This window comes from Puma concolor, chromosome A2 (genome assembly GCF_028749965.1).
Source record: "Puma concolor isolate L17-30 chromosome A2, mPumCon1.1.hap2, whole genome shotgun sequence".
Taxonomy (NCBI): Eukaryota; Metazoa; Chordata; class Mammalia; order Carnivora; family Felidae; genus Puma; species Puma concolor.
In genome coordinates this window covers 4,142,061-4,165,594 of record NC_141668.1, presented here as the reverse complement: position 1 = coordinate 4,165,594, position 23,534 = coordinate 4,142,061, and the positions used below count along the sequence as shown (strand labels likewise).

The 23,534-nt window shown below is 50.2% G+C and overlaps 1 protein-coding gene across 1 annotated transcript in view; it reads left to right on the top strand.

Annotated features, from left to right (window-relative positions):
- The first annotated feature begins 12,931 nt into the window (after positions 1–12,931).
- DPP6 (dipeptidyl peptidase like 6) overlaps positions 12,932–23,534 on the top strand; it is a 949,260-nt gene continuing 938,657 nt past the window's right edge. The window contains exon 1 of the mRNA XM_086685604.1: positions 12,932–13,124. Coding sequence (XP_086541730.1) covers positions 13,065–13,124 — 60 coding nt within the window. The 5' untranslated portion in view covers positions 12,932–13,064. The remainder of the gene's footprint in view (positions 13,125–23,534) is intronic.

The following is a 23,534-nucleotide window of genomic DNA, read 5'->3' as shown; positions in this document are numbered from 1 at the left end:
ACACTTTCTCTCTCTCTCTCAAAAATGAATAAACTTGTAAAAAAATGGGGGGAAAGATTTAAATTATTAAAAAAAAAACTGCTGAGGACTGATCCGGTCCATTCTACCACCCCTATGCTTGTCCCTGTCTGTGCGCTTGGTTCCTTTCTGACATTATAAGGCCATCTTCTGTTTTCAATCTCTGCTTAGAAAACTTCCTTTAGCCATTCCTTAAGGACGGAATTGGTTTTCCTCTGTCAGCCTGTGCCTTTACTTCCCCGTCATCCTTGAACTATGTTTTCCGTGGGCAGAGAATTTATAGTGCATGGTTTTCTTTCAGTTGTTAGGAAGTTGCCAGTTCCTTCTGGCTCCCGCGGCTTGAGATGAGAAATCTGCTCCCACGGGCAGTGGTGTCCACCTATAAGTAATGTGTAATTTCTCTCTGGTCACTTGCAAGGTGTTCTTTTGTCTTGGGCTCCAAGGGTGTTGATGTTAGCTCTTTGGTGTTTTCCCAGGGGGGCCTCAGCTCTGTTCATTTTGTTTCTATTTCTGTCTGTTGTCCAGATGGGGTCAATCTTATTGATGTTCCCTTAAGTTCTCTAATTCTACTCTCTTGTCATCTCTGCTCTGTTACTAAGCCCATCCACTAAGGGTGTTGTCTTTTTCTGGGTGGGGCGGGAGGTAATTGTATTTTTCGGTTATATATTTTCCATTTGTTTTTTTCTTTCTGATATCCCTTTGGGTCAGCATTTTGGATATTATATTATGAGCCTGAATCTTATTTCATGCATTGTCTTGTTAGCAAGCAGTTCCCCTGTTGAGGGGTATGCAGGACAAGGGCTGAGTGGGTGGGTGTGTTCACTTTCCCACGGGGCCCCTGACATGAGGGAGGATGGAGGAGGAAAGCAGAGTGGGCACCCCTGCCCCCACCGTTCCTTCATCTCATAGGAGCAGGTGCAGGCTCAGGCCGAGGTATCCAGCTGAACCGCTCGGACAGGGAATCCAAGTCTGACGCCCACTTTCCTGGCCACGGTGCAGTGTGGAATAGAAACTTCCCATGTGGCCCTACTGAATCCACAGCAGGGGCTTGTTCTGTTCTTGGTTCACTGGAGCAGCATCAGCATCACAAGACTGTTTTCTTGTTAGGCCACCCTCTTCTAGGTCGTTTGGCTAGGTGGCCAGGCTTTCCCTAGGTGGCCAGGCTTTCCCTGCTGGACTCATGCCTGAGTCCAGCCTGGAGGAGGTGTCACGCCCTGTGCACAGTCTACAGGCAGTGGGCATAGAACCCAGGGGGTCACGCCACCCTGCCGTTCATTCCTCGGAGCTGGAGGTCCCAGGACAGTCCACCCCTTCATCTCCCCTTTCCGTTTTCTGTGCTTGTTTGCCGTGTGCTAGTGTAAGGGGGAACCTGGGAGCTATGGGGCTGTTCCGCCCTAAAGGAGCTGTCAACAACGTTTCCCAAGATTTGTGGGCTTTATTATACACGGAGGCTTAGTTTGTTCAGTTTAAAAATCGGTGGTAGAGACTTAGTTCGTTCAGTTTAATAATCAGTGGTGGTCTGTTCTGTAGACACAGGGTTTTTTTGGTCTTTTTCCTATTCATAAATGTTTGCTCCCCCCTCCCAATTATTTCCTTTCATGAACAATGACGGAATGCACCTCCTAGTAACAGGTGTCCTAAATGCACGCCAAGACCTTCTTGGGAGTGACGCAGAGGGTGGAATTAGTGATGTGTAATGTCCCCTTTCTATCTGTCCCTCTCTCTACTTGATGGTTTTGTGATTGCCTCTACTAAGTCTCTACAGCCCCTAACCAGAGGAAGTTGTATATCCACGCCCTAATTCCTATTTGGCGGGGAGGGATGGGGGTTGTCAAGAACCTTATAAATCCAGCCACTGAGCCAGGGGGCAGCTCAGCCCAGGTTCTGACTTGGAGGGAACATCAAATCCTTCTGGCTCCCTGCACACACAAGAGAGCCATGACGACTTTGTCAAACTCACTCACTAACCAGAAGGGACCACTGCCACCCAAGCCCTTGGTATAAAGCAGTGAGCCTACAAAGCCCCCACCTGGCAGCCACACTTGCCACATTATTTCCTTTACACCAACTGAGCTCCCAGCTGCCTTAGCTTAGAGACCAGCAAGATGGTACTTGGGTCTTAATTAAAGCTTGTATCTCTCCCGTCTGCCAGTTTCTGGCCCACGGAGACGTGGATCTCGCTTAAAACTAGCTATGTCTCTTCTATTTTCTCCATGTATGTTTTATCTACTGTTGCCGTGTTCGAAGCAGAGGGTGGGTTTGGGAGAGGAGACTCAAAGCATGAAGTTGGAGAACCCTCCTTCCCCCAAATTCCCATCCTACCTATCTCGTGTGGGAGTCTCCACTGCGCTCCTGGCACGTCTACACCTGTGCCTACTGGTCAGTTCCTGACTGTGCCATACTTTCTTCCCTTGTGCTTCTCATTGGTTCCCTCAGTCTCAACTTAATTCAAAGATCTTCTTTGAATACCAGTCTAAATTAGGTACCTTCCTATTACATTCAATGTAAGATCCTTGTTGTTTCTTTCATATCCCGTTATAACTTGTATTATTTTCTCTGTTCACTTGTTGCTAGTTAAATGTCTCATCCCTTAGGGTAGGAGCTTCATGATGGCAGGGGACGTGGCTCTCTAGAGCAATTAGAGGCTCACGTGGGGCTGGCACACGATTTGCACTCAATACGTACTTGCTGCACAATTATGGAGTGGGCTACAATGGACCATCACAAACCCATTACAATAATTGGTCTTTAATCATCATTACTGGTAATTTTGATTAAAATGTGCTCTATATACAATGTTTTTTTTTAATTTTTTTTAACATTTACTTATTTTTGAGAGAGAGAAAGAGAGACAGAGCAGGACTGGGAAGGGGCAGAGAGGGAGACACAGAATCTAAAGCAGGCTCCAGGCTCTGAGCTGTCAGCACAGAGCCTGGCGTGGGGCTTGAACCCACGAACCATGAGATCATGACCTGAGCTGAAGTTGGATGCTTCACCGACTGAGCCACCCAGTGCCCCTAGTTTACTTTTTTCTTTAGGACGAGCCAGGGTGGCAATAAACAAAAAATGGCTTGCTCTTTTAAAACTTAATGATGACTTTATTAGGTCATTAACAATGCCAACATAGAAGGGCAAAAATCGTGTGGTGTCGCCCTCCACCTCCCGTGCTTTAGTTTAACCCCCTATAATTTCTAGGAGCCTTATTTCCACCCGAAGGAAGCACAGGATAATTTAACAATGATTACTGATATCCTGTCCACTTACTTGCCTTTGAAATACATGCATAGTATCTTGAAAGATGAACCTCCCTTAAATATACTGCATTCGGTAAGTTTTCAACTTTGTTTTGCATGTTGTCAGGGACAGTGCTGCTGGAGACAGGGGCCCACCACTGCACAGCAGAGTGATGGCTCCCAGCCCCGTCCTGCCACCCAGAGAGAGCCTGGGTAGCTCGGAGACAGGTGCCACCAAGCCCTATTCCATCCATAATGCTTTAGATCTCCGTATCAGGATCTGCAGCCTGACATGGCTCACAGAGACAGTCACCGAGTCGTTGGCTTTCCCGTGTCCCCCGCGGTGAGGGGCACCGTTTCACACGGTGTGGCGGGACTCACCGGCTGGGTAGTCTCCAGAAAACCCACCGCACAAATGCACAGCCAACTGACCCCCGGGTGCTTGCTTTTGAACTTTTAGAACATGAGAAAATGGTATTGAAGCCGAATCTGCAAATACAAGTGGAGAGTGAAATCGGTTCTACAGAATCCGAATAGCACGCTCTTCCTTCCTGCTAAGACCTAGTGGCTATGAACCATTCCTGCCTATTGACCATGAGATAAAGTCTCAGCTCCATCACCAGCATTCAAAGAGCCAACCTGCTTTTTCTCCACGTAATCATTTTTCTAGGAATAAGACTGGCCTGCCCGGTTTACCAAGACAGGCTGCGAGAGGTCCCCCTACCCTGCCGCCGCCCTTTACTTAAATGATGCCCATGGCTTGTAATAACCAGAACCCCTTTCCTTATCTCTCAAAACCCTCCTCCGTCCTCAGAGTGAAGTCCGATCGCTTCTCCTCCAAGTGATCTTCCCTGACCCCCACAGCCCGTGATCATCTCCTGGACCCTCGCGTGGACAGCTCGGAAGGTCTGTCCCGAAATAGGACAGTGAACACACACGCTGATATGTAACCAGAAAGTGGCACAATTAAGCAAGAAGGGCCCCAGGCTGAGATTTCAGATTCCTGCTCTGGGAGCCATCCCATATTAGCACTGAGGTGCGGTCATGTCCTTGCAGGGCCCGCAGAAGCGACAGTCCCCAACCCTCTTGTGACCAGTTAGATCCACAGGACTAATTCTGGCCAGGGGACTCTGAGCGGGGTGAAAACTCCCCTCTGCGAGGAGGCAATGACCCCGTGCATATGTAGCCAGGCAGCTTCCCGTCCCCCAGGAGTGAGCAACCACACGGTGAGACGACAGAGCAGCAAAGTGAAACTGGCTGAGGCCCCGAGTCACCGTGCGGCCCACAGAAGACTTGGACGGAGTGAAGGAGCTTTGTTAGGCTAAACTACTTTTGTGGCAATGATGTGTAACCACATCAGTGATGCCTCAGGTTCCAGTCCTGCATCAGCCATTAACTGGAACCTTGGACCAGCCTCTGACTGAGGAGTCCAGATCCCCACGGGAGGCCAGCTCTGTTTCCTGACGGCACAGCACTCCTGGTGCACCCACAGTGTCCTCACCCGCTCTCCCAGGAAAGAGCGTAGGGATTGTTCTCAGCTCCTCATCATTACAAACACTGCTGCGGTGGGCACCCTTGCGAGCTTGGAAATAAGGGTCTTTACAATAAGAAGGATGGGATCTCAGGGCGCCTGGGTGGCTCAGTCGGTTAAGCGTCTGGCTTCAGCTCGGGTCATGATCTCGCAGTTCGAGCCCTGCGTCCAGCTCTGTGCTGACAGCTCAGAGCCTGGAGCCTGCTTTGGATTCAGTGTCTCCCTCTCTGTCTGCCCCTCCCCTGCATGCACTCTGTCTCTGTTTCTCTCTTTCAAAAATAAAAATAAACATTAAAAAATTTTAAAAAAAGGATGGGATCTCAATCTGGCGTGATCACTGCTGGAAAGTTTGCACGACATCGTGAATGCAGTTAATGCCACTGAGTTGTACATTTTAAGATTCTAAAATGGTAAATTTTATGTTATATGTGAGGTGACTGAGATGCTTGAAAACAATTTTTTCTCTTAAGGAGTTCAGTTTTGTTTGCACTAGTGATTTGCTTAGTCAACCCCTTCCTTGGTAAAGAACACAAAAGTAAACCAGCCCAGATTTTGCCAAATTAGCGAGGTACCATCTAATGAAGCTTTAGAATATAGCTTGAAAATCATTAACTGGACTAGGAGTCCAGCCAGATTCTACCATTATCGCCAGAAAGGACCTCAGTGACTTTTAAAAAAAAAAAATAATTCATTTATTTTCCTGAGAAGTAGGTGTGATATAGAGCAGTGTTTTATTTCCCCACACTGAAAATCTTCAGTTCTTCCAGAGACTATAGTGGCAATTACCTTAAGATAAGCAGATTCTTTAAGTCCAAAGTCACATTTGACCTATGTATATTGGCCGTTGATATCATATTTGGATATAAATTTGGGGGGAGTTGGGGCACCTGCGTGGCTCAGTCGGTTGAGCGTCCGGCTTTGGCTCAGGTCGTGTTCTCCTGGTTTGTGGGTTCAGGCCCCATGTCAGGCTCTGTGCTGACAGCTCGGAGCCTGGAGCCCGCTTCGGATTCTGTGTCTCCCTCTCTCTCTGCCCCTCCTCCACGCACGCTCTTTCTCTCTCTCTCAAAAATAAATAAAACGTCACAAAATTAAAAAAATAAATTTCTGCGGAATTAACATACTGGAGTCAATAGAAGTGTGTGCCCTAACTATGCTGGCCATGCTGATGAGCTGACCATGTATCTGGGTTTTCGGAAGGAGGGGGCCGAGGGCGATTGCCAGAACGGACGAAAGAGGCTGTTCCGAAATGTCAGAAGCATGCGTGTCTGCAACACAGAGCCGGGGAAAGGGGCAGCTGGGAATACAAGAGTTGGCATCTACAAGGGGTAGAGATGAAGAAACACCGCTGCAAAAGAAATGGGCACTACTCAGTGTCACTTTGCTAAATTTAGCCGGCATGGTTTCAACATCTAATTAAAACAGCAAAACCTGGAGAATGGACTTTGTCATATGCATCTTTTATGGAATTTAGAAATAATAATTCGGTATGCTGAATTAACTGCGCACGATCAATGAAAAAGGCGCCCATATATTTTCAGGAGTGCCACATCGTCAGACCAATACAACTGAATTATGACTGGGGATTTTATTAGTCAAGGCAAATGGCGGTAGGGAGGCATTCGCTTAATCGCAGCTGCATGGTTTATTTAAAGCAGGGAGACGGAACAGAGCACCGGCTTCCAAAATTTCCTATTCTGTCCCCGGTACAAATGTCAAAACAATTCACACAGCCTTACCGTTGAGTAGGTGAGCTGATGGCATACACTTTCCGGAGAAAACACACACTGACTCCTTTGACTCTCTCATTCACAGCAACTTCTAAACACATGCCGAAAACAGTCGCGCACAGGTGAGCACACTCTTTTACCCCCACAGACTCTGGATCCTGGCCCGCGCGCGCACACACACGTGCACACACGCACACACACGCACTCAGCAGGGCCTGTGCTCTGCAGCCGTGTGCTTGGGATTTACATCTTGCCTCTCCAGGATTTGTCAATGCCGTTGACAGAAACTGCCAATTGACTGCTTTTCTTTTTAAAATGTTTTCTTACTTATTTTTACAGAGAGAGTGTGAGCAGGGGAGGGGCAGAGAGACAGGGAGAGACAGAATCCCAAGCAGGCTCCACACCATCAGCACAGTGCTGGACGCGGGGCTCCAACTCACAAACCGTGAGACCATGACCTGAGTCAATGTCAGACGCTCAGCCAACTGAGCCGCCAGGCACCCCGTTGAGTTGCCCTGGTATCGGTTGTTTGGAATGATTTGGAATGATCTCTTTCATAGCACAGAGCATCAATGGATCATACTTAAGCTACCAATGATTATCTGGAACAATCTTCCCTTCCTCTTAGCTGTGCGGCGACTGAGAGATGAACTTGTTGCGCTCGGTCTTCATGTGAAACACGAGAGCGTTGGGCTATATCCCCTCCATGGCCTCTTCTGGTAAGAGCTGCCACGTGATCTTAGAACACGATTCAACTAACCCAAGGCTGTAGCTGGGGAGTCTTAGTTCCAAGGTTCCTGGTAGATACAGGCTCTAACTCCAGGCTCCTCGCACACAAGCAGTCCCACCGGAAGATGATTCTGGAGACACCACGAGGAGGTATCAGCCCCACTCCTCAAGAAACAGACCCCACTTTGGTAATAAACGTGAAAAGAAAATGCCCGTGAGAGGGGAAATGCAGGAGGGGCCCTGAAAACTTCCAGACCACCACTCGAGTCTGATCGCAGTGGAGGAGCGAGGGAGAGAAGCCTGGGGGCCTTTAGCGTCTACAGATGTCCTTCCCGGAGTCTGTGACTGGTGGCTGGCCATTGGTGCGGCCCCAGGCCCAGGCAGGCCTCCCTGACCATCCCCGAGGCTGTCCTTACTGGCTGGGAGGAGGGGCCGTGACCTCCACACAAGTGCAGTAGGATTCCAAACCACAGCAGGGGGCCCTGTCGGGCCGATGCCCCCTGCAGCTGGAGGTGGGCCGGGGCTTTCTCCTGGCTACTGCACGACCTACTTAAGAGCAGGTGCACTTAGTCTGATCGCCAGCACGGGCGTGGGGGACTGACTCGGAGACACACCCCGGAGCATTGCATCCTGGGCTGAGGGCCAGGGGTACTAATCTGCAAGTCCCCTGGTCAGCTATTTAGGGTTGCCAGCAGGGGCGTGAGTTCCAAGGCACATCCAGCCTCCCACACACCCAGAGTCCAGTCGACACAGGTGCTTGCGGCCAGAAATTCGGGACAGAAAGGGCCAACAAGATACGGGCGGGGCACCATTGGTAGGTAGACAATGGAGACCCACCTGGCCCCACTCTACATCCCTCCCTCCAGCATCAAGGCCACTTAGACAGAGCACAGTCAGGATTTGCTCTGTGTGGCAGCTTTAACGAAGTGAAAATACTGTGGACCCTCACATACCCCCAGCTGCTCACTCTTTCAACAAGATACAGACACCTTGGGACAGTCGCCTTTCTTTGCAGCCAAGGAGTTGCATTTATTCTGATCAGTACCCACACAAGATTTTAATAGCCCTTTTCCCTTTCTTTATGACATGCATTGAGAAGACTACTTTTATTATTCATTAAAAAAAAATTTTTTTAATGCTTACTTATTTTTGAGAGACAGAGAGAGACAGAGGACAAGCAGGGGAGGTACAGAGAGAGAGGGAGACACAGAATCCCAAGCAGGCTCCAGGCTCCAGCTGTCAGCACAGAGCCTAATGCGGGGCTTGAACCCACGAACTGTGAGATCGTGGTCTGAGCCGAAGTCAGACACTTAACCGAATGAGCCACCCAGGCGCTCCAAAAACTATTTTCGTTATTTTTAAAGATTTTATTAAGTAATCTCTATACCCAGCACGGGGCTTGAACTTACAACCCGGAGAGTTGCATGCCCTATTGACTGAGCCAGCCAGGTGCCCCAAGAGGACTATTTAAAAGTTAAATAACAGGGCTTGGGAAAACTCAATACACCCGGGGTGAGAAAACAAGGTACGGGCCAGTAGAGTTTCAAACAGAAGCAGAGCCAGCATCGCAGTAAGCCAGCATCCCCAGCCAGCGTGGGACACACTGTAGGCACCGGTCACAGGTACAACGACATAAGCCTCCCGCTGAAGAACAGATTCTGGACCACAGGATGTCTACAACAGCTTCTAATTGGCGGGCATTATTTGCCAAAAGCCATCTTGGATTACCTCACAGCCTAGGGTTGTATCATCAACTTGTTTAATTTTTTTTAATGTTTATTTTTGAGAGAGAGAGAGAGAGCACGAGAAGGGTAGAGAGAGGAGGAGACACAGAATCCGAAGCAGGCTCCGGGCTTGGTGCTGTCAGCACAGAGCCGGACGCGGGGCTTGAACCCACGGACCACGAGATCACAACCTGAGCCAAAGTCGGACACTTAACCGACGGAGCCACCCAGGCTCCCCACCAAGTGGTTTTCAATACGTGGCTGAAAGTGCCAAAGCAATCAAATGGCAAGTTCGGCTAGACGGACTTGTAAAGAGGGCTCCGTGTACCTGCACAGGTAAGAAGGTCAGGAAGGCACAGCTCCTGGGAGCACGGAGCTTTCAAGTCACGTGCCGACAGCTGCTGGCATTTTCCTCATGGTATGCATCTTGGAGCGTTCCAGAACTGCCCTGGATGCCAGGGTGACACACATGTGGTTGTTAACGAGTGTTGTGTAGAAACAACAGCTTTACCGAGTGCCCACCGATCGTTCAGTGGGTGTCCGATGAATACTAACGAATGTTAATACTAAATTAATTACGGAAGTGGTACCTGTGCGCCACGGGAAAAGCTTCATTACCCTGCATGCACTCTCAGTCGTCCTTCCAGACTGAGGAGAATGATCTACAACAGGTCAGTTCACTCCTTCCTCAGATCCAGGGCTACAGGTGAGGTGGCCAGCATTTCTGCCACACGTTACAAATGTCCCTGCCTTTTGCTCCCGCCTCCCTCTGCTGTAAAGACGGGATGTGAGTGTGCATCGCATGGGGTTCGACCAAAACCACCCCGCTTTTCTGAAAGAGATTACTACAGATATGCATTTCAACCAGTAGACCTACGAGGCACAAATGTAACTTTTTTGTTGTGGGTGTTCGGCAGCCGGCTTGGTACCGTGGGAAGGACAGCTGGAGATCTGTAAACATTCAATCGTAATATCAGAAACGAGGGATCGCCACCTTAATCTGATGTATCTATCAACTCAAGCATGGGTGGCCTAACAGTGACAGCACTGCTTATTCTCTGGAACAAGTTGGCAGGAACCCGAGTGTTACTCGCAGATGCCCCGCCCCCTCCTTAGCTCTCAAATATCAGCACTGGTGTGCTTTTCCGTTCCTCATTGAACTTATGAAAAGAGCAAAATATACAACTGTTGAACAAGGAAACTGTAGCTGAATGAAGCAAACGATGTGTGGCTGAGGTTAACTTTGCAAAACCTACATCATACTCAACGTGCGGATTTCCTCATTTCTGGGAGGAAGGAAGTTGGGAATCATCGCCTAATTGTTCCGCTTCTACTTTTGAGAACTCCCCGGTCACACTCGTCTGGGGTGGGCAGTGTTTGCTCTGACCTGAGGGCCATCAGAAGATGGGGGACCGGGGACCGGGAAGGCGGCAATGATCCTGTTAGACTAGCAAGGACAGAGCCTGCTGGTGTCCAGAGAGAAGGGAGGAGGGGAAGGTGGGGAGGGGGCAGCTGTGGAGGCGAGGAGAGAATCAGGAAGCTTCTGCTCATGTCCCTCTTACCTGCTTCCTTGAGCCTGACATAGTGGGATCTATTGCATGGTAATGCTCAACCGGGACTGAAACACGGAGCACTGATAAACACTGCCGGATCCGTAAGCTCCAAATTTTAGTGTCAAAAAAGTATGACATATTGGCAGAGCTGGCCACAGGACATTGCATTATCTAGCCTGCATATTCATCATGAAAAAGGAGTGATGGGAGTTGCAGCAGGCTGCTTCTGAAATGACTCCCAACGATCCCACTTGGAAGTGCCATGCTGATTACGAAACGGCAGGACGCTTCGCGAGACTGTAGCCTGCAGTTCTGTGGAAACAGAAGAGCTTTTCTAATGTTACCTAATAAACGCAGTTATTTAGCTAGAGGGATTTCTGAGCAGCGTGGAAGGTACCACCTGGGTTTTCTTGCTACTTACAGTATGAGAGAAGAGAGATACATTGAGTGAATGGTTATTAAACAAGAAGGGAATAGGGAAACTGAGACGGAAAACACATGGCCTTCTGGGTTCAGCCGCAAACTGTGAAGGGCTCAGAAGCCATTGCTCCCAGCCTCACAGCAAGAAACACCTGAATAAGTGGAAATCAGTGATGATTCTTGGACCCAGAAGAGAGGGGAGGTCCCAGGGCACACACAGCTCCCCAGGGGCCTGCACAAGAAGGGTAGATCTGCTAACCCAGAGCAGAAACCCTGGGACAGGAACAGGGAGGAACAGGTCAGCGGTCATTTTTGATAAACCGCTAGAAGCTGAGAGTGGACTAGCGCCAGGGCGAGGAAGTCCGCGGGCCACACTCACGGGATGCCCACCCTTGTGGATTCCACGTCCAGAAACGATGGAAATGACAGACTGTCTCTGAGTTATTAAGCGCTCCCAATGTCAGCTCCCAATGTTCCAGGCTGTCAGCGACACCTGCCATTTGCTGAATGCCTGTTCCTGTGCCTAAGCACCTTCTACGCATCAATACTTCGGGGTCTCAGGGTCGTCACCGGAATTTGGCACTCTAGTGCCTCCCTCCCAGCCGTAAAACCACCAAGAGAGAACCTCCCCAAGGACGTTTGCCAGGCAGGGCAAAGCCAAGACTCCGTACGACACGTGCCTTCACCACACGCCCCGTCCACTGCCACACACACGGATGCCCAGCACATGCCTCCCCATCCCTGGGACCGAAACCTCACGAGTTCGTCTTTGAACTTCTTCACGGGGCAAAAACCATGAAAGGGGATAACGGACTCTACCACATGGGCCTTATTCCTATTTGGGGACTCGGCCGAAACGATGAGCACCAGTAACACCTGAGAGCGAAATCCTTTTCCTCTTAAAGGGGCACCGCAAAGGGATGTGCTTCTTTCTGTTGGGAACCCAACACGAGGGAAGGAGCAAGTTCCGGGCTGGCTCTCCCAGCAGAAGCCAACTCCTTCCCTCACTTTGTAGGTGATGAAACTAAGGTTGTGGGGCCGGGAAACAGAAACTGAATTATGCCACTTGATTTTCCTTCCAGAATATTCAAACCGCAGTATCTCTACCTGGATAAGTCCAGAAAAACCAACCCACCAACCAAACAAACAAACCGACCAAGATTTGGCTAAATGCTACAGCCGGGCGCCAATAGGCTCTGGGTCCACTATTCAGACTTGAGAGTCTGTAAAATGTTGCAATGCGGTCTTCGTGGTACAGCTGTTCTTTCCGGGTTTGTTTTTCCTAGTTCCCAAGGGTCAGTTTTCCACCTCTACCCCAACGCTGCCTAATTAGATCATGACTTCACAGGCGCCAAAGGAAAAGAGAGAGAGCGAGCGCGACAGCCAGGGCCAGAGAGACAGGAACCCCGGGCACGCTGCAAACACTCGGGTCGGGCTGCAGAAAGGCGTGGGCGCCCAGGGCCGCCTTCCCCCGACCCGGCCCGCCTTCCCCCGACCCGGCCCGGGGCCAGCGGACCCAGACGCACGCGGCGGCGGGGACCGAGCCGGGCGGCCCGGAGCCCGTCCCTCCGTTCCCGGCCTTCGCCCGAGCGGGGGCGCCCGGCGGAGCCTCGCGTGCCCCCTCCCGACCATCCCGGGGAGCCTGGGCGGCGGGAGCGGGCGCCGGCCCTCGGAGGTGCCGGGTGCGCTCGGAGGCCGGCGGCGTGCGGAAGGCGCCCCCGCGAGGTGCCCGCCGCCGAGGCTCCGCCCGGGGGGGAGGGGGCGTCAGGGCGCGCGGCGGCCACGCTCCCGCGGTCCCACCCGCCGGACACGTACCTCCGCGCCCGTCCTCGGAGCGCCCGTGGGTCCGCGCGGCCTCCCGGTCCTGAGCCGCGGACCGCCGCCCGGGAAAGCAGCGCCGCGCGGAGCGTCCCCGCAGCCGCCGGCCTCGCTCCCTCCCGGGTCCCGGCAGCGGCTTCTCCCGTGCGGCGTGCAGCCCCGCGGACACCTGCGGCCCGCCGACTCGCCGCCCGCCTCCGACGCGGCTGGAGGGCAGGACCCCCTCGGCTCCCGGAGACGCGCTCCGGGCCGCCCTCCTGCGCCCGGGAAGTTTGCAAGGTAGAGCGGCGGGCCCCCAACTTGCTCCGGACATGAATCAAACGGCGGGAGCCTCCAATAACGTCAGGTGTCCCCCGGGGAAAGGCCACAAGGTAAGGGACCGCGAAGGGGGGCGCTCGGGCGGGGCGCAGGGGGAGGCCGGGCGAGCGGACCCCCGCGGGCTTGCGGATCCCGGGCCTCGGGGTCCCTCCGCATCCCGGCCGCGGGGCGGGGTCCTGGCGTCTAGGGGGCCGCCGGGGGCGGGGATTGCGAGAACAGGTGGCGCGTCCCGGAGCGGAGCCCACAGTGGGGCCGGCGCACCTGCCCGGGCTTCCCGGGGCACGGAGAGCCTGGGGCGCTGGCTCCGGGTGCGGCGGCTCGCGGGCACATGCAGATTTCCCCCCCAGATCGCAGAGTTTTCCGGGGGTCAGGGAAGGTCAGCGGTGGGAGGCAGGGCCTCGGGGGTCAGCGTGTGACCCTTGGGCAGAGCGCTTCCGGGCGGCGCTTTGGGCTCCGCGGGGCGCGCGCTCTCCTAGGTGTCACGGACACGTGCTTAATTAACTTTAATGGGCCACGCGTGCCTGGAAAGATTTCCAGGAAATCACCTGGCGTTCGGAGAAGGGAGAACAAGCAGCGGTGAGAAATTGCTGCAGAGGCTCCCTCGTCGCGCAGAGCCTGCAGGGACCAGACGTGGGAAGGGTGTGCTTGCCCGCGCGGAGAGACAGACGGCCACAGAGGCCCCCTGCTCCACCCTGTGTGTGCCGCACAGCCCCTGCGTGGCCACGGCCAGCGCGACTCTTCTCGTACTCGCTGGAGGCTCACCTCAGGTCGCAGTTAGTTTGCAAGGAAGATTCCTTACTGTGCTCTGGTCTTTTGTCTCCTGTTTGTTACACCTGTTTGGGCAGCACGTTAGTAGAAGATGGTGGTATTTGTTGGAAACTGCACATGTGAGGAGTTGGGTTCATTTGGTGGATGAAGGAACCCCTGGTCTGTTGAGTTATGTACGATGAGGAGTGAGACCGAATGCCTTTCCATCAATCGAGCGATAGCCAGCGTTTTGTACTCCAGGCAGATCTGGGTGCTGTATTTCAATCAGCGGGCCATACCTCTGATCTCCATGCTCATTAACGATGATTCGAGCAGTTACACTTTTCACATTTACTTTATTTAATATCAATAGGAAATGTCTCTTTAATACGTAGTAGCTGATATTAGAAGATTGTAAATGAAAAACCATCAAGTTTCTCGCACCGGTGAGTATGTGGTAGAGACATCTGTGGAGTTCGGAAGATCATTCGGTAATTTCTTTTAAAAGATGCCTTTGGTTCCAGTGTGAAAGTGGCTTCTTGGCAGAATTGGATTGCAAGGTACTGACACCAATAAAATGTTCTGGGAAGTGTTCAACACTGGGAAGTGGGCAACCATTCAGGATGTAGTAGGAGACCTGTTCGTCACAAGGGAGCACCTAGCGGGTCCGTTGAGTTCCGCTGATTCAGTGAACAGTCATGGTCAGCCGCTCACTTAACAAACTGGGTCAACTCCGATTAAGTTCTGAGAACTGAGAACGCCGAATAGAGATTTAAAGATTGCCTTCACCCTCTGGAGTGAAGCCGTTGTCATACCTGCTCCTCGTGCTTTGACCTTTCTGGTGGTCCCCATGGCCTACTGTCCATCTGCTGGGAGGAAAAAATTCCAACTCCCTTCCGGGTCCCTTCCTCAAAGGAGAATCCACTGAAGTTGTCATCTGCCCGAGAAGTATGCAGGTGTATGGTGTGTGGTTGTGGACGAGGGTTGCTGCAGTGATGGGGCAGCGCTGGAGACAGAATTAACCGGGTGACGAGCGAGTGAGTGTGGAGTGAACGAGGCACACGCACGGAGCAGGGGGTCGACAGTCAACCAGAAAGTAAGACGGGTCACGTGGGACTTAGGCTGCCATGGTTTCTGCCTAAATGCAAAACTGGATAATATCAGTGCGTTTTATGAGAAGTTTGAAATATGCTTGTTTCCATTTTACCTGCTGTCCTGAGGGTCCCATGTGGGAGGCTTTCCGGGAAGAAGGGCCTCACCCTCTCCGCAGAACTCACTTTTGTGTTGATTCACTCCCTCGCCTCAGTCCCAGCTATTCCGATTGGACACATTGTTATGGTTTGTTCTTGGGAAGCATTTGTCGTCTTTGTCTTGTAGGGTCCCTGCTCAGTGGCTGGGTTTAGCCTTCGCTTCTGTTTCCTTGTTGCTGATTATGTCGGGGGGATGCCTCCCCCCCCCCCCCCACCCCCGGTAACCAGTGACTCATGGCTGCTAAGGATCACAGCGGTAACCACGACAGTTACCTCCTGAGCACACCGCCCCAGGAGCCATGATCACACGGGGCTGGGGAATTAAAATGTCCCTGTGGGATTATGCACTTGTACCTGCCATGTGGGTCTGGTGTTGGGCACCGTGACTGGTATTCACCAAATACTGGTCAAGCAAGCACTGGCCAACAGCTTGGGCTGTTCTGTAGACTTGAGACGTGACCATGTCGAATGGCTGGTCAAGCAGCCCACATTGAGTGTTTCCATGGTGGCGGTTGTGTCCCCAGGGGCTTGCTGGAGGGTGACACTTTCTGGAAATTTATGGTGTTTTCTTCTTTCTTTCTAGATACAAAATGGTATACATTTTATGATACTGAATTACATAGAAATATCTGAAAAGATAGTCAGGAAATATACCAAACTATTAAGCATGATTAACTCGGAATTAGAAGGAATGACTCGTATTTTTGCTATATTTTCCACTTAAGTCTTCTATAGTCATGATGTATTATGAGGTGTTTTTTTTATTTTTGAGTGCTTAATGGGTATATTTTGTGATAACATTACTAAACAATATGAACGTTTAAAATTTTGGTTTTGAAAACTTATGTACCATTGTACAAAGATTTATCAAAATCCAATATAACCTCTATAAAAAGAGCCACGGTTTTATTATTTACATAAAATGCTTGCGTTTCTTATTCTCAAAGACACTAAAGTCTTCCCTGGTAAAGGCATTGGTTACTCAGTGTCGCAGAACGGACAGTTTAAACTTTGATATGCCGTAGTTCACGTATTCCAGAATTATTCTTTAATTTGTTGTCTTCTTAAAAAAAGATCGTCATTAAATCTTTTCGACAGTTGTAGCTTATTACCTTCACCGGCACTTAAACTTTTCTTCATTGCCTTTTGAAACGTACAAGTGATGGGACATAAAAGCTATTCCTGCTGATACAGGGTGAGTTAAAATTTTAAGGTCAGGCCTATTTTGAGGAAAATAAACTCGTATTTAAAACACTCGTTTACTGATAAACGAGACCCAGTGTGGTATTTAAAGCTCTCATCTCGACTGTTTCACGAGAGGCATGTTTATAACTGTTGCGGGAGGTCAGCGACAGGACGGGACCTCAGGTTGACCCTGGAGCCAGACTCCCTGCCGGGTCCTCCGAATGTGCCCACCGTTCCCACAGGTGGTTCCAAGGTCTCAGCCTCGAGAGAGCGAGGTGTCCTTGAGACCGTCCAGGTGGCACAGGTGACCCCGCCTTGTTAAGGCTCCTGTAAACCTGTGGGATTCTGTCAGGAGGGTGTGGAGATCTGCCATCTGGTGGCCCCACCACAAGCCTGGTGTGGACCCTCTCTCCCTGCCCTCCGGGTATGGGGACAGGGGGCGGTCCCACCTGACACCTCCGAAACCCCCAGGGTTTCCAGCTAATGATAATCCAAGTGTTTGAAGTTCTTTTTGATGAATTTAATTTCCTATTCCCTACTTACATTTCCTTTCTATTTCTAGTGCTTAACTCACTCAGGGATAGGTAGGCTCAGTGTGGCTTGGGTCTCTGTCATTTTTCCTTTAGGATGTTCAAAAAATAAAGCCTCTAAACTGAGCCATTTTAGTTCAGTAGGAGGGCGTTTTTGTGAAAGAATACCGGCTAGACCCTCCTGCATTTTTATTTTGCCTTCATTCTAAGAGCTGTTTTTTTTCTGGTCAGAGAATCCTGGGTTGGTAAGATTTCGGTTTCTCTTTCAGTGCTTGAAAGAGCTTTCCACTGAATTCTGGTCTTGAATTTTTTTTTTCCCCCTCCTCAGAAGTGGATAGCCATTTGATTCATTGTCCCTTGAATGCAACGTGCCACTTTTCTCTGTGTCCTTTCGAGATTTTCTCTTTGGTTTGTAGTATTTGGGTGTCAGACGCCTGGACATGGTTTTCTTCCTATTTATCTAGTTAGGGTTCATAGATCCTCTTGAATCTTCACGTTCAGAGCATCTGGTGAAATGAGGTGTTTCTTCCCTCCTGTCCCTGGGCTGCTGGAGTGACAGTTATTCATATGTCAGACACTTTGTGTGATGCTGCGGGTCTCAGAGACGGTTCCTGCTTTTTGCCCGTTTCTTCTGTCTTCTTTGCGTTCGCTGGTTTCTGCTGCTCTGTTCTCACATTCAAGCCACGCTTCCCCCTGGCTTCTCCATCCTTATGGTTGGCACGCCCAGCGGTTTATTTCGGATGTTGTATTTTTAATTCTGGAAATTTTACTTTGTGCTTTCTTCAGAGTTTCTGTTTTTCCAGCTTAGAGTGCTACCCTTTCATTCACCATAAGTACTTTTTCCCTGTAAGTAACGGGCCTCATTGCGACATGTTAAAATCCCTGTCTTCTGATTCTGACATCTGGGCCACCTTGGGACTGGTCTGGGTTGATCGCACTACTTTCTTGAGGGGCGCCCGGGTGGCTCAGTCGGTTGGGCGTCCGGCTCTTGGTTTCGGCTCAGGTCCTGGTCTGGCGGTTGTGAGATCAAGCCCCGTGTCCAGCTGTGCGCTGAACTCAGAGCCTGCTTGGGATTCTGCCTCTCCGTCTCTCTCTGCCCCTCCCCTACTTGCTCACTCTCTCAAAATAAATAAACATTTAAAAAAAAAAAGGATGGGTCACATTTTCCTACTTCTTTGTATGTTGACTGATCTTGAATTTTCTCCGTTGTGAATTCGAGTGGAGGGATTCTGTTATGTTTCTCTGAAGAGTGTCTGGTTATTAATTTTTAGTGAGCCGCTAAGTGGGGGAGCAGCTTCCATGTAAGTTGTGTTCTTTGATCATTATCTAGGCCGCCCGGACCCTCCCTAATCCCGCACAGCTCAGGGGCCACCAGAGATTTGGGTGCCGTTTGAACACAGAATTTCTGGCTCTCTTACTGATTTTCTTTCTTTTTAAAAATTTTTTTAAAGTTTATTCTTGAGAGAGAGAGAGAGAGAGAGTGCGAGTGACCATGAGTGGGGGGAGGGGCAGAGAGAGAGAGGGAGATACAGGATCCGAAGCAGGCTCCAGGCTCCGAGCCCGATGCGGGGCTCGAACTCACAGACCGCAAGATCATGACCTGAGCCGAAGTCAGACGCTTAACTGATTGAGCCACTCAGGTACTCCCCACCCCTGATTTTCTTATTTCTAGACGTTCCCCCCCTCACTTTCCACCTGTGGCACGTGCCTCAAACTCTGCCCTCTCCAGAATCTGCTAATTTGGGTTGTTTTCCCAGCTGTCAGATTGCTTGTTCTGTGTTTTGCCCAGAGATGTACTTATGTGTGTCATAGCTGCTTTGACACAACTGTGACCCAGCCGTCCCGGGGAGTGGGACCCCGCTCATCTTTTCCATTAGTCAATTCAATGCCCAGGCTTTAGAATCAGTAGTTTGGGGACTTTGCTCACTGTGGCCCTGGAACCAGTGACAGAGAAGTTTCTAGAATGACAGGGCAGTCACTAGACTTACTCTTCACTTTATTTTCTCACATCTTTAGTTGGACACGTGTTACCCCTCTGCACTTTGAGACCGCATCCAGGAAGGAATGGTCAGCCCAGGTTGCGCCTTCCATCGGTGCTTCAGCCTTCCTCCCCCCTGCCCTCTCCAGGATGTTGTTACACCTGCCAGCTTCTCTCTCCTGTGATGTCCAGTCGCTTCCGTCTCCTCCCGGTCCCCTGTTCTCCCCTCCCCAGTGTGTCCCATTCTCCAAATGCCCATTTGTTAAGGCACAGCCTGTTAAATCTGGAAGGTCTCTTTCTTCCTCTGCCTTCTGACCCCCGCCGGGATGCCTCCCGTGTCTTTCCCACGCCTCCCTGCCCTTCTTCTGTGGACAGCAGAGCTCCCGCCTCCCCAGGCAGTTCATCCTCTTGCCGCACTTTTCCTCGGTCTGCACATCTCTGGAATTAAGCAGCCACCTCCTCCTCTTCACGGGCCAGGGGGTTTTCCTCCTGGATTTCCGCACACGGCTTCGTCGGCGCCTCCCTTTCCGCGGGAAGCCTTCCCTGAATGACTGGCTCAGCCACCGACCCGCAAGCCACCATGGACGCCCCCAACGCAAGCAAGGCTTGTCCTGCCCTTTCTCCGTCGTCACCCCTTCGGTGCACGAATTCAGCGGACGAGGTCTCCGTCCTAACTCTTGGGTGCCTGTCTCACTCTCCAGTTTGCCGTTGTGGCTTCAGTTTCGTGCCTTTCCACCTGCTCTCGTCCCTCTGCCTGTTCCTGAGCCTGTGGCTCTGGCAGAATTCCCAGCTCCTCTAATCCTGACCGTCAATTCCTGTCGTCTCCTGTGAACGTGCCTGGTGCCTCCTGTCACAGACAGGCCTCTGTTGCTAATACGCAGTGTGTGTGAGTGTGTGTGCGTGTATGTATATACACGCACACACACATGTGTATATATTATTTATTCATTTATTCATTTATTTTGAGAGAGCAAAAGTGCACAAGCCGGGGAAGGAGAGAGAGAGAATCCCAAGCAGGCTCTGCGCTGTCAGTGCAGATCTCGACGCGGGGCTCGAACCCGCAAACTGTGAGTTGATGACCTGAGCCAAAACCAAGAGCCGGACGCTCAGCCGACGAAGCCACCTGGGCGCCCCCCTACTACATCCGTAGTATTTTAAAACAGGATCTAGCTCTGGAGGTAATTTTGCTCCGCCCTTTCATTTCATAAAACCCGAGCTCCAACAAAACGCAGCTAGTTGGTGAGACAGCCTAGACGCAGACCGTCGTTCTCCGGCCCCCGTCCGTGGTGCATCCGTCGCGTCCAGCTGTGTCACGCGTAGCTCCGTCGGAGCACGGAGTCGGGGCCGCATCTGCTACGAGCTCGTACGTCACGCAGGTCCGTGGCTCAGCCTGGAGGAAACTTCACTAACGTGCAGTGTCTCTGAGAGCACATCCAGGTCAAGGGTGGTCTGGCCCACCTTGCCCATCACACACGCCGGACAGGAAGCTTACTTGTTTGGCTGGTCATTCCTGAAAGAGATAGGAAAGGGAACCCATGTCAATTAAAAAAAAAAACGCAAATTCTTTTTACTACCCAGAACCTAAATCATCCCGAAGAATTGTAGAATGTTTAACGTAATGCATAAAACATAGATTGCTTTAATGACTTCCTGGATATTCGCGAAAACCTATTTATGTTATTGGGTTTTACGTTTTATTGATTTCAAAAAATTTTAATTGTCCCCGTTTTCTCAGTAAAATACATAAAACGAGTATCAGCTCATGCATAAGTTAAATTTCCAGGAAGAAGAGGCAACAGATGAGTAGTAATTGCTTTTCTGGTTAAACTTGCCGGATTACTTCTTTTTAAGTCAAAAGCTGTCCCTCACACGCGGTATTTTAATTATCTCACATCTTATACCTTGTGAAGGAAATAGACTGACTGGAATTTCATAGACCCCCCCCCCATTCATGTTATTTTTGTTTAAGTGCCTGGCAATCTGTGTTTAGTCAGCAGGGACAGAGGACAGCTATGTGGCTCCCTGCTGGTCCTGTCCCCACGTTCGTAGGGCCCGAGAGAGTCTGTATTGCATGCCTACGACGTATAGCGTGCATGCTTTTTCAGTGTCTGTCTTGTGTTATGAAAATCTCAAATTAATATTAAGAGATCTTGAGACATTTAGACATGGCTCTATAATTAAAAATTGTATCTGGTATAATGCGGACACAAAGGAACGAGTTCACATGTTTCATAAAGTAAAAAAGTCGAAGATGCTCTGGGCCTTTGTTAAAGCAGTCTGAAGTGTGTGACTTCGGGGGTGGAAAAGCCCACCCGGGGGAGGAATATTTACTGAGGGTGCAAGAACATAAGGGAAAAGGGGTCAGTAGACAGGATCTGAGAATGAGCTAAGTTGTGCCTCCTGTTTGGGTCGACTCTCAGGTAAGTGGTTGCAGCTCGCTGGGCCTCCCCCTGCACCCTCCATCCCTGGCGCTCGCTATCTGAAGACTAAGGCTTCAGGGCCCCATCAGGCCCTTCCTTGCTCGTGTTCCAACCTGAGAAAGAGCCATAGGCAGAGTGATTGCCATTATTAAGGCATTCATGGGCATAGATGTTACAACCAGTTCTATAATGAAATGTGCTTAATGCGAACCCTAATCCAGTGGGAGTCCTTCACACTTTAGTATGAAAACGGACACATACTATGCATATCTGATACAAGCAAGGCTCGCAGCCTGAAGACAGAGGTACCGTATGAGATGAGGTGATCAACAATTTGACGTGCCTTTTCCATCCCTCACTTGTCATAAGTTTTTCACGAATGCCGTCTTATCTTCACAACAGCAGCCACAGTAGATAGGTATGACTTTTTTCCTCCTTTTATTTTTTAACTGAGGAAACTGAGCCAAGTGATGAGAGGCAAATCACTTCCAGCCACAAGGCAAGTAAAACAGAAAATGTTTTCAAACTGAAAATGTGTAAATAATGAATAGTATCGAATCTTTCATTCAGTAAGCTTCAACTCATGCTTCTTTCAACCTGTAAGTCTATTAATTTCCTCAATGCTACGTGTTATTTATGTATTTTGTAAGCATGGACTCCTTGCTTACTATTCTAAAAAAAAAAAAAAAAAAACACAATAAAGAAACTGTCTCTTTCCTTGGTGAGTCAGGTGGGTCTTCACAGATGAGACGGGGAAACGAAAGAATAAAATACCTGGCTGTTAAAAGACGAATAAAGCCAAATTATGGGAGTGTGGTCCGAGAAAAGAGTGATCCATTCAGTCTAGTTGGGGAAGACTTCACATAGGAAGTGGGACTCAGAACTTGCGTTCTCACTATGTGCCCTGCAGTGTAGACATTGCATGCAAACTACCGGCCTCGTACGACCAACTTTTCCTGCTCCCCCAAATGGTAAATACGATTCTCGGCAACCAAGGAACCCAAGGAGCTACCATGTAGCATTAGCTATACTTGCTTCCGGTAATTTCTGTTTGCGACCACTCAGATCAGGTTCTAATGCCTTCCACTCTAGGGACTCCGCAGCTTCACTTCCTCCGTGCAATAGTCAAAAGTCCGAGAGATCACCAAGAAGGACGTGATGTGAAAAAAAACAAAAATAAAGCAACGCTTACTATCTTCTTCCACGCTATGTTGGCTTTTGAAACGGTGCAACGTTTCTTTCTTAATTCACTCATCAACTGCCAGGGTAACGGAGATGCTGTTCATCGCCTCATGGGCCACGTATCGTGTGAAAGAAAGACCTCGCCTACGGCCTCGCTTCTGTTTGAAACGCAGGACTCTGCCTGCTCCTAGAGCCAGCTGATAGGACCAGGGCTGGACTCATGCTACGGGGAAGAAATCCACACGCTGAGTGGAGCCAGTCGACAGTGTCTTTGGAGATTTGAACTGAGAGATAGTCATCAGAGGTGGAGGGCACCATCTGGAAGATTCCATAGACTCTGACAGCCATGGATGGTCACAGGAAGCTAAGGATGACAGTTGAGAGAAAGAGCCAGCGGGGGGCAGCAAGGGGACAGAAATTATGGGCCCCTGCAGCACGGGGCACGTGGCCTCCCTTCTAGACTCTCGGGTACCTTCACATGAAGCCCGCCCCTACTTCCTTTTACTTCCCCGAGGCCCCTCTGTGTTTGGAAAGGCACCGTTATGTAAAATGGACAGAAAACAAAGAAGCCTCTTTAATTGCTAACAGGATTTCCTGTGTTTTCTCTCATTCCCCATGACCACCAAATAAAACTTTTTTTCTGTTGAGCAGACTTTTTGGTAAGCTTCTTTGCTTTCAAACTTTGTCTCCCAAGAGGCACAAGTGAGAATTAAGAAAAAAAAAAAAAGTCACCAAATTGCTTTCTAAGCAGGAGTAGGGAGTGATGGCTCCTTTCCAGGTTATTATCGGACAGAGCTCGCCAGATCTGAATTTATCAGAAAGATAGAGGGTATCTGTGAGGCTTTGTGGCAAGAGAGAAAAGGGAACGAGGCAAAAAAGATGATGTAGTGGTGGCCGGGAGTTATACTTTGGGGAACAGAATAGAAATTTTGCTGTGTTGGGGCACCTGGGTGGCTCAGTGGGTTAAGCGTCCGACTTCAGCTCTGGTCACGATCTCACGGTCCGTGGGTTCAAGCCCCGCATCGGGCTCTGTGCTGACAGCTCAGAGCCTGGAGCCTGCTTCAGATTCTGTGCCTCCCTCTCTCTCTGCCCTTCCCCCACACATGCTCTGTCTCTCTCAAACAATGAATAAACATTTAAAAAAAAAAAAAAAAAGGAACGTTGCCGTGTT